Source organism: Malania oleifera, chromosome 4 (assembly GCF_029873635.1).
Source record: "Malania oleifera isolate guangnan ecotype guangnan chromosome 4, ASM2987363v1, whole genome shotgun sequence".
NCBI lineage: Eukaryota > Viridiplantae > Streptophyta > Magnoliopsida > Santalales > Ximeniaceae > Malania > Malania oleifera.
The window spans coordinates 2,064,633-2,075,549 of NC_080420.1; the positions used below are offsets into that span (position 1 = coordinate 2,064,633).

The 10,917-nt window shown below is 35.9% G+C and overlaps 2 protein-coding genes across 3 annotated transcripts; one reads left to right on the forward strand and one right to left on the reverse strand.

Moving 5' to 3' along the window:
* Positions 1 to 469: 469 nt before the first annotated feature.
* On the reverse strand, positions 470 to 2,447 carry LOC131152936 (uncharacterized). The gene is made up of 2 exons (XM_058104903.1): positions 1,893 to 2,447; positions 470 to 1,210 (listed from the first exon to the last, which is right to left on the reverse strand). The coding sequence occupies exons 1-2, from the start codon at positions 2,445 to 2,447 to the stop codon at positions 470 to 472; spliced, it is 1,296 nt and encodes a 431-aa protein (XP_057960886.1).
* Positions 2,448 to 3,330: 883 nt separating this feature from the next.
* LOC131152724 (light-induced protein, chloroplastic-like) lies at positions 3,331 to 10,285 on the forward strand. 2 transcript variants are annotated; one of them, XM_058104553.1, is made up of 4 exons: positions 3,331 to 3,485; positions 3,566 to 3,703; positions 8,717 to 8,895; positions 9,758 to 10,285. In XM_058104553.1, exons 1-4 carry the CDS (start codon positions 3,482 to 3,484, stop codon positions 10,070 to 10,072), a joined length of 636 nt encoding a protein of 211 aa, XP_057960536.1. In that variant the 5' UTR covers positions 3,331 to 3,481; the 3' UTR covers positions 10,073 to 10,285. The 2 variants fall into 2 exon arrangements, with proteins under 2 accessions (XP_057960536.1, XP_057960538.1); XM_058104555.1 differs by lacking the exon at positions 3,331 to 3,485 and having other exon boundaries at positions 3,567 to 5,349; positions 8,657 to 8,895.
* The last annotated feature ends 632 nt before the right edge of the window (positions 10,286 to 10,917 follow it).

Here is a 10,917-nt window from a genome sequence, read left to right on the forward strand (position 1 = left end):
ACTATGTTTCTTAACTTATTATGCATATTAATTTCTGATGATCTCGTTCGCACTTTCCTTCTAATGTTTTAAAATTTTCTTTATATGCATAAAACTGCAAGGTTCATTAGACTATTCTTGCTTACCTTTGTTCTCGTTACAAGAAAAAGCAATCTAAGTAGCACATCTAGAAAAGAAATGGGGATGGACTAGCAGATAGAGATAAGCAAACAAGAAAGAAGATAAAACAAAAAATGAAAGCATTACAAGAAGAATCAAACCCAATTTAGTGAAGCTTGGCTACTTGCTTAGATGGTTTAGAACATTTCGACTTGGTTATAAAATATCGAAGGCCATACAAGAAAACAACTACATCAACAAACAGTAACATAAATACTCATGCTCCCCTTTGATGCTAAAGAAAAATGGTGTTTTCAGTAGAGTATTATGCTAGTATGGTATTAATATGGTATTTCACTTGGGTTTTTTCTTAAATGGGATTGGTTTGAGATGATGAAAGTTTTGTGGAATCGATTTCAGCATGATGAGCTTCGGAGGATATTGTAGGGAATTGGGGTTCTTGGCATTTGAATAAGTTGGAGATCAAATCTAGAATAGGTATGTGATCGAATCGAGGACAAGCGTCCACAATCTTCTTGACCATGTACATGAAAATTTTCGCTAGGGACAAGTAGAGTGGAAGATAGGACAGCACAAAGATGGTCACGGGAAGTAATGCCACTAAATATAGTGCAATTTTAGTCCAGCTTTCTTTCTTAGGGATCATGAGGGTGACAGTAGCTGCAAATGCCACCACCATCATCATGGACATTGAGAGGATTAGAAACGTGAATCCCAACATTAGCTTATAGGGGAGGGATTGCTTGAAATCTTGCAGTCGAAATGGAGAGGTGAGGATGGAGAGAAAGGTGATGATTGAGCTCATGGAGAAGGAGAGGGAGAGGACATCAGAGAGGGTGAAGACAACAAAAAAAGGCTGGTAAAGGAGAATGGGTAGGCTGGTGCTATGGTTTGGGCCACTAGGATTGGTATAGGCAGCAACAAAGGCCATAGTGACAATGAGAATGATGCTGTTTTCAGAGGTTCTCTTCAACCATTCTCTAGCTTCCTTATGGAGCTCCTTATTGTTGGTAATGAATAGCTCTTCTGTAGTTTGCCATTTGTAGTTGTAGTGTTTGATAAAATGCACAGTTGAAATTTGCTTCACACGCTGCACAAAATATATGTAGTTATAAATCACCCAAAAAAGAGGTTAACTTCCCTTTGCATATAAGTAGCTAAAATGTTTGTTATCATATAGGACTTACAAAAAGTATTTCGATGCAATTGTTCACTGGACGCATCATGTATTTACTATTTGCAATTTTAGTACCAATTCCCAAGAATGAGAATATATTCACTCATTTTTCTTTTCCTTTTTAATAAAAATAGTTAATAGTATAGATGGAAGACAACTATCATTATGTTAAAATGTAACAATAGATGGTGCCATTTTCAAACTTCGGCCAAAGTTTATTCATTTACGAACCTCAACAGAGGTCAAAAACTTAGATTGTGGTAGGGGCATAGATTTGAAGCTTAAAATTGAATTTGTGTTGATTTTTATGATGTTCAAATGAAATTTGTATTGTGTTTTTCTAAAATCCATAAAAATTTGAATTCAAGTTTTGAATCCTAAGCTCTCAAAACTTTGTGTTAATGTTCAAGTTAATTATGTCTATTTTGCCTTATTTGAAATGAATTCTCTTTATGATTTGGTTTCAGCAATAATGAGTATTCGGTTATTAGAAATGTGTGCCTCACCTCGAACAGGTGCAAACTCTTGTTGCAATTGGATTGCAGGGCTTCGGGTCTTCGATCTCGTCCATATGTTTTTTCATTTTCATACCAACCATATGTAGAATAGAGTTCCCTTGATTGTCAATCTTCCTTATAAGCCTCCTCATCCGTGTTTCCATCCTCTCCAAATGGTCTAAAACCTTCATTTGCCTGTGCCTAATGGCTATATGCAATACATTCCTTCCCTTGGCGTTAATATGCTCCACAACTTGAGGGTACATTTTTAGTATTTCTCCCACAATCTCCATGCAACCCGACCTTGTTGCCAAAACCAACGCAAAGTTATCGTTCCGCACAATACTACTTCTTTGGTCCGGGTTTTCTTCTTCTTCTTCTTCTTCTTCTTCTTCCACCCATTGAGTTGGGGAATGATGCATTGAGTTTGAGGACCCTTCGCCTTTGGCTGGTGATGCATTTACACTAGATTTTGTTTTAGCTACTCTCATTGGGTTTTCTCGTGGATCTCTACAAAATTTGTGTATCTTGGGCTTGCTCCAACCTATTAAAGGGTATGTTTTTTTCCATGACATGTCTTTTGCTATTAGGAGCTTGGCTAGTCTCAAGGCTGAATCATGCCTTTGCTTCTCCTTTCTAATGACTTCAAGCATGGGCAATTTGCAACATGATTTTACTACGTGCACACGCAACAAAAGTTAGTAATTAGCACACATCAACCACACACACTTCTTTAATTAGGCATCGCCGATTTTGAACTCCAATAGCCTAAAAGAGCATGCGTCACATGTATGTCGACACACCCTTTCTTAGGCCATGAATCATTTGTTGGACACAATCTGCGACACATTAATACCATAATTTGTACATAGAATGTATGAAGTATGGTGAATCAAAATGTATCATGCAACATATATTTTATATATATATATATGGTTTCACCTAGTGCTCACCTCAATTTACATTAAGTCATAACGTTGTGCTTATCCTAAACTGCATCGACATGAATGGAATTTTATTTTAAAAAAATTAATACGTATTGTATTGATGAGATGCTTTGCAAGTTGGCTCTCAGTTATATATATATATAGGGAGGTGGGTTGAGATATGATATATAGATGCAGAAAACGAGTTTAGTCAGTGAATTATATATTTCAATACGTTAAAAAAACATGAAAAAGAAAGAAGATTAATGCATGTATAAGGTTAATTAAAAGATAATTGTTATTAATTAAAAGAAAAGATGAACACATTAGTTCAATTTAATTTTTAGTTTGGTTCAATTTTGAAAATATTAGCCCAACAAGTTATTGATTTTAATTTTTTTTCATTCCTAGATGAATCTAATTTAAAGTTTCTAAAAGAAGTCGATTTTTCCTTTTAAATTATAATTTTCTAAAAATTTAATAATCATCAATATAACACTTGGAAGTTTGTGCGGTGCTCATAAAATATTAGGCATTCGGAAGGAAACGACATCGTATCACGCGTCAAGCCGAAATAATATTGTCAACCGTCCGATGGTCGCATGCAGCCCCCTCCACCCTAGGATCCATCTGCAGCGTATCTGAATCTTCAAATAACCCTCAAAAAACCCTAATCCCACCGCCGAGCTTCTCCCGTCGCCCCGTCTTTCCATCTTCACTCGGAAGTCGAGCAGAGAGGATTAGAAGCACGAACAACCGCCATGGGTAACCTCTCTCTCTCTCTCTCTCTCAGTGTTCGGTTGAATCGTAGTGTTCAAGACAGGTATTTTGATTGGGTGTTTCAGGTAAGGTTCACGGATCGCTGGCTCGAGCGGGTAAGGTGAGAGGTCAGAGACCAAAGGTAGCAAAGCAAGATAAGAAGAAGAAGCCTCGAGGCCGTGCCCACAAGAGCATGCAGTACAACCGGCGATTCGTGACCGCCGGTAATTTAAAAAATACTCTCTCCGTCTCATTTGTTTTACATAGCTATCATGTCTTCTTTGTTTTTTGAGACCATTCGGTTAATACTATGATGACTGAAGAATGCTATTTAGGGCCTTGTTTGGATTGTTAGTCTAAAAATGATTGGTACATTCAAATACCTGTTGATTGCTTCTAAAACTGATAGAAGGGAGTTACTTCTAAAGCGAAACTTATTAGAGAAATGGTTTAAAATTTTTTATCCCAAATGTTTGATTTTACAAATCTAGGGATTAAACCTGTCAATGGTTATCAAACAACCCAATCAATAATAGCCTTAACAAATGCCTATAAGGGCTTCCTAGGTATCGATTGTGGTTTCCTGTTATAGTTATGGCCACTGCAGTGGCTGAGTGGTGTTACTGTTGCTGGTAATTGTGATTATTGTTGGGTTGGTTTCACAAACTGCTGTTTTTAGGAATTTCAGGAGTCTTCAGATTCCCTTCAATTGTAAATAGTTGAATTATTACCAAAAACTTAAAAGAAACATTTGCCATTTCCCGAGCCACTTTGCCAAACGTGCCATAACTCATAAGCTTTGCTAACATGGTAACCATGTGGATGACATGCCAAATTTGGCTAGTTAAGAATGTGGCATAGACTTTGTAATGAAGCATGAATATCAATTTCAGCTTTATAATGGGCTTTTTCTTCTTTAGAAATTAGCCAGATGTTTTTTTTCCCCAAGTTATGCTTCAATCTAGGAAAATTAAGATTCAAACGGATTTTATCATTTCCCCAATTAATTCACCAGACAAATGAATGAACTTTTCTAGGTTGTAGCTAAATCTGTTTGAAGTTTGATTTTCCCATATTGAAGCATCATGAAAATTGTAGAATGTAAGCAACTTTTTCTGTTGGGTCAATGAAAATGCCAACAATGAATGCTTAATCATAATTGGTAGCAGTAGACCAGTTTAATGACTTGTTTGATACAATCAATATTTTGGGATAAAAACTGAATTTATTACGGGGCCAAAGTTTTTAACTAATTATTTTGTTATTTTGCAAATTTGCTTTGTTCAAATCATTTATCTCTATTATGGCATGGTCTTTCCAAAAGGCTATTGTATGATGAAAATAGTTATCAGAAAAACATAATGGATAGCCATGTTTGCCTTTTTAGCATTTCATATTTTTTCCCCACTTCTAATCCAACCCGATACTTTTAATATAAAAATTTTAAACTTTAACTATTAAAATGTCCTTTTCATGAAGAAGCCAAATAACAATATACGGTGTTAGGAGGAGTTTTATTATATAAACAAAAATTTCAAATAATTCATCTCTTCATTTAAGCATTTGGAATTCGTGAAAGTGTTCTTGTCTTTTATTTCGAAAATTATAAATAATGAACATTTAAGAGCCTTTAATATCTATTACCCTGAAAAAAATTCTAATACTACTTTTTGGTAACGTAGATACCTATGAAAAGAATACCTTTTAGCAATTCCATACGTTTAATGTTCCAAGTCAAATGCCTAAATTAGAGTGTAGGGAAGCAATAATGGAAAACTATAGAGGGAAAGAAAAATGTAAAGTTTTAGTCTCCCTGCAGTTTTATAAGAATCTATTATTGTCCCATTATTATCGCCCCATTATTACTTGGGTGGACTTATCACAGTAGATAGGTCATGAAGCTAGGTCAATACAAAAATATAAAGGTGATGACTGAGCTCATGGAGAAGGTGAGGATGGAGAGAAAGGTGATGACTGAGCTCATGGAGAAGGTGAGGGAGAGGACATCAGTGAGGGTGAAGACCATAAAGAATGGCTGGTAAAGGAGAAGGGGTAGGCCGGTGCTCTAGTTTGGGCCACTAGGAATGGTATAGGTAGCAACAAAGGCCACAGTGGCAATGAGAACCGCCACAATGATGCAGTTTTCAGAGGTTCTCTTCAACCATTCTCTAGCTTCCTTATGGAGCTCCTCATTGTTGGTAATGAATAGCTCTTCTGCAGTTTGCCATTTGCAGTTGTAGTGTTTGATGAAATGCACAGTTGAAATTTGCTTCACACGCTGCACAAAATACATGTAGTTATAAATCACCCATAAAAGAGGTTAACTTCCATTCACATATAAGCCGCTAAAATGTTTGATATTTTAGATTTTAATAACAAATTTGACTTCTACATGCTAGCATGCGAAGAATCGTATAGGACTTACAAAAGGTATTTCGATGCAATTGTTCACTGGGTTTCAATGAGAAATGAGTTCTTTAGTGCAGAGATGCCATATTAAAAAATATTCATGTAAGAGGAAGATGCATACACGTACACACATCATGTATTTCTTAGTTGCAATTTTACTATCAGTTCCAAAGAATGAGAATATATTCACTCATTTTTCTTTTCCTTTTTAATACAAATAGTTAACAGTATAGATAGAAGACAACTATCATTATGTTAAAATGTAACAATAGATGGTGCCATTTTCAAACTTCGTCCAAATTTTATTCATTTATGAACCTCAACAGAGGTCAAAGACTCAGATAGTGGTAGGGAGCATAGATTTAAAGCTTAAAATTGAATTTGTGTTGATTTTTATGATGTTCAAATTAAATTTATATTGTATTTTTCTAAAATCCACAAAAATTTGAATTCAAGTTTTGAATCCTAAGCTCCCAAAATTTTGTGTTAATGTTCAAGTTAATTATGTCCATTTTGCCTTTACTAAAATGAAATCTCTTTATGATTTGTTTTCAGCAATAATGAGTATTTGGTTATTAGAAATGCGTGCCTCACCTCGAACAGGTGCAACGCTTGTTGCAATTGGATTGCAGGGCTTCGGGTCTTCTCCTCCATATGTTTTTTCATTTTCATACCAACCATATATAGAATAGAGTTCCCTTGATTGTCAATCTTCCTTATAAGCCTCCTCATCCGTGTTTCCATCCTCTCCAAATGGTCTAACACCTTCATTTGCCTATGCCTAATGGCTACATGCAACACATTCCTTCCCTTGGCGTTAATATGCTCCATAGCCTGAGGGTATATTGTTAGTATTTCTTCCACAATCTCCACGCAACCTGACCTTGTTGCCAAAACCAACGCAGAGTTATCATTCCGCACAATACTACTTCTTTGGTATGGGTTTTCTTCTTCTTTTTCTTCCTCCCATTGAGTTGGGGAATGATGCATTGACTTTGAGGACCCTTCTCCTTTGGTTGGTGATGCATTTAAACTGGACTTTGTTTTAGCTACTCTCATTGGGCTTTCTCGTGGATCTCTACAAAATTTGTGTATCTTGGGCTTGCTAGTATGAGAGTAGCAAGCCCACGATACACAAATTTTGTAGAGATCCACGAGAAAGGCCAATGAGAGTAGTTAAAACAAAGTCTAGTGTAAATGCATCACTAGCCAAAGGAGAAGGGTCCTCAAACTCAATGCATCATTCCCCAACTCAATGGGAGGAAGAAGAATAGAAGAAAACCCGTACCAAAGAAGTAGTATTGTGCGGAATGATAGCTCTGCGTTGGTTTTGGCAACAAGGTCGGGTTGCATGGAGATTGTGGAAGAAATACTAAAAATGTACCCTCAGGTTGTGGAACATATTAACGCCAAGGGAAGGAATGTGTTGCATGTAGTCATTAGGCATAGGCAAATGAAGGTGTTAGACCATTTGGAGAGGATGGAAACACGGATGAGGAGGCTTATAAGGAAGATTGACAATCAAGGGAACTCTATTCTACATATGGTTGGTATGAAAATGAAAAAACATATGGAGGAGAAGACCCGAAGCCCTGCAATCCAATTGCAACAAGCGTTGCACCTGTTCGAGGTGAGGCACGCATTTCTAATAACCAAATACTCATTATTGCTGAAAACAAATCATAAAGAGATTTCATTTTAGTGAAGGCAAAATGGACATAATTAACTTGAACATTAACACAAAATTTTGGGAGCTTAGGATTCAAAACTTGAATTCAAATTTTTGTGAATTTTAGAAAAATACAAGATAAATTTAATTTGAACATCATAAAAATCAACACAAATTCAATTTTAAGCTTTAAATCTATGCTCCCTACCACTATCTGAGTCTTTGACCTCTGTTGAGGTTCATAAATGAATAAAATTTGGACGAAGTTTGAAAATGACACCATCTATTGTTACATTTTAACATAATGATAGTTGCCTTCTATCTATACTGTTAACTATTTGTATTAAAAAGGAAAAGAAAAATGAGTGAATATATTCTCATTCTTTGGAACTGATAGTAAAATTGCAAATAAGAAATACATGATGTGTCTACGTGTATGCATCTTCTTCTTATATGAATATTTTTTAATATGGCATCTCTGCACTAAAGAACTCATTTCTCTTTGAAACCCAGTGAACAATTGCATCGAAATGCTTTTTGTAAGTCCTATACGATTCTTCGCATGCTAGCATGTAGAAGTCAAATTTGTTATTAAAATCTAAAATATCAAACATTTTAGCGACTTATATGTGAACGGAAGTTAACCTCTTTTATGGGTGATTTATAACTACATGTATTTTGTGCAGCGTGTGAAGCAAATTTCAACTATGCATTTCATCAAATACTACAACTGCAAATGACAAACTGCAGAAGAGCTATTCATTACCAACAATGAGGAGCTCCATAAGGAAGCTAGAGAATGGTTGAAGAGAACCTCTGAAAACTGCATCATTGTGGCGGTTCTCATTGCCACTGTGGCCTTTGCTGCTACCTATACCATTCCTAGTGGCCCAAACCAGAGCACCAACCTACCCCTTCTCCTTTACCAGCCATTCTTTATGGTCTTCACCCTCACTGATGTCCTCTCCCTCACCTTCTCCATGAGCTCAGCCATCACCTTTCTCTCCATCCTCACCTTCTCCATGAGCTCAGTCATCACCTTTATATTTTTGTATTAACCTAGCTTCATGACCTATCTACTGTGATAAGTCCACCCAAGTAATAATGGTCTATGTGGCTTTGAAATTTTTGGGGTCCTGCAGGTATACATCATTTGCAGGTTTGTTACCCCTGATGTCAAGGGGAACACTACCATTGGTGGAAGTGGAGGAGATATCAGAGACCATCGATTCAGAGACATTCACAGTCCAAAATTCCGTTCAGTTTTCTGGACCACTCACCACTACTTCTGTCAGCGCTAATGCTAAATTTGAACCTCGAAGTCCCCAGCGTGTGCAGGTTCACTTTCTGCACTATGTTTCTGTAACTTTTGCATTTACTCATTGCTTATGAACCCTAAGTTGCACAATTCCTACTAAGAGTACGTTTATAGCCCTACAACAATGCAATCGGATGTGGATATTTCATATACAATCCTAAGCTTTTCTTACACAGATGCATTTTCTTCCAAATTTTCTTTTATTATGGCCTATATAGTTTTCTGCCGCTGAAAAAACATCTTTGGGTTGGCCATCGAATATATCCATGTTATAAGCTGATTACTCATGAAAGGGTAGGCTAACAAGAGGAAAGAAAAGAAGTAATGAGGTTGGTCACTAGTAAGCAGGGCTCATAAAACAGCGTTGGATCCAGTACTTGCAGTTTGTGGACTGATGCTATCACACACAATGCTTTTTTAGTTTCTTCTTTATTTTATTAGATTAATGGTTTTTTTTCCCCTTTACAATTAATCATTTGTAATAATAAATTATTACCACATGGATTTCCTTCTCTCTCTCTCTCTCTCTCTCTCTAATTTTGAAACAACCTCCAAACTTTGATTCACAACAACAAAACCAGCCTGCTGTTTTTAAGCCTATATATGTTGATCAGACTGGTAAATATATGTTTTAGGTTAAAGGGACAAAGAATTAATAATTGAAGGTCATGTCTGAGAATTGGGGTACATTTGGTTAGAAGGTTTTTCACATTTGGTGGTTTTGATTCGATGGTATTTTTACTTGCTGTTTAATCAGATACTTCATTGTTTTAACATCGGTAGATTTCATATCGTATGGTTCACATTTTGCAACAGATTATTCCTTCTTGTTTTCTATCGTAATGGTTTATTTATTTATTTGCTGGGTCTTCTCCAATTCAGATCAAGTTCCAAGAAGGCATCATTGGAACTCCCCAGCTGACAGACTCTATCGTGATCCCAGAGAATGTAGAATTTCTGGGACAAAAGATCGACCTCACCCCATTCAGAGGCTTAATCACCTCACTCCAGAACACTGCTTCGTCTGTTGTAAAGACCTTTTCCAACCAACCACCATTGAAGATCCCTATCTCAAACACTAGTGCTGAATCATGGCTGCTAACTACATACCTCGATGAAGAACTTCAGATCTCTAGGGGAGATGGGGGCAGCGTATTTGTGCTCATCAAGGAAGGTAGCCCCCTTTTGACGCCCTAAACAAATGAATTTGGATATGCTTGTACCCCCAAGAACTAGATGGTTTGTGTGTAGTTGTTTCCTTAATTACTGAAAATTACGTGTATTTGTCAAAATTAAATGTTATGTATGTGTAAAATCAAAATTGGGGCTTGTTAATTTATTATGTATTTTAATTATCTTCCCCACTTTTTTGATAATCAAACATAGAAAAAGTAAAATCTATTCTTCTCACTTTCCTTCTAATGTTTTAAGATTTTGCTTCCACGCGCATTACACTCCAATATTCATTGGGTTATCATTGCTTCTTACAAGTTGCCCAACAGATACTCGTATTTGCTGGCTATCAAAAACGCCAAGTCTGTTTCCTATTTTCCATAGGAGTATTGTTATCAGTAGAAGTATTAAAAAAAAAAAATGTTTGTCGGGTTGATTGACTTGATGAGCAAGTAGGGTGGGGCACATAATTCCTACATTGACTTGTCTGCTCATTACGTCATTCTGTGACCATTACAAGATGTCGCATACAAGTAAATATAAAATAATTTTGTAGATAAAAATATTATTATCTTTTAGAACTAAAATAAGTTTTTCTAGAAAAATTAAATTCCATAGCATTAGATAATTTATATTAAAAAAAAAATAATTTGAACATTCAGATCTAAAAAGTCTGATTCATTCAAAGAGTAAAATAAAATAAATGCATGGTATTATAAACATTAGGGGTGTATAAAATTTACTGAAAATTTGAGAATCGGACCGAAACTGAACGGTTTGAAGCTTCGGTTCGATTTTTGGTTTTGGTCATTGGTTTTGATTTTGAATTTATAAAAAATAGATTTTTGATTTTGGTTTTACTCGAAGTC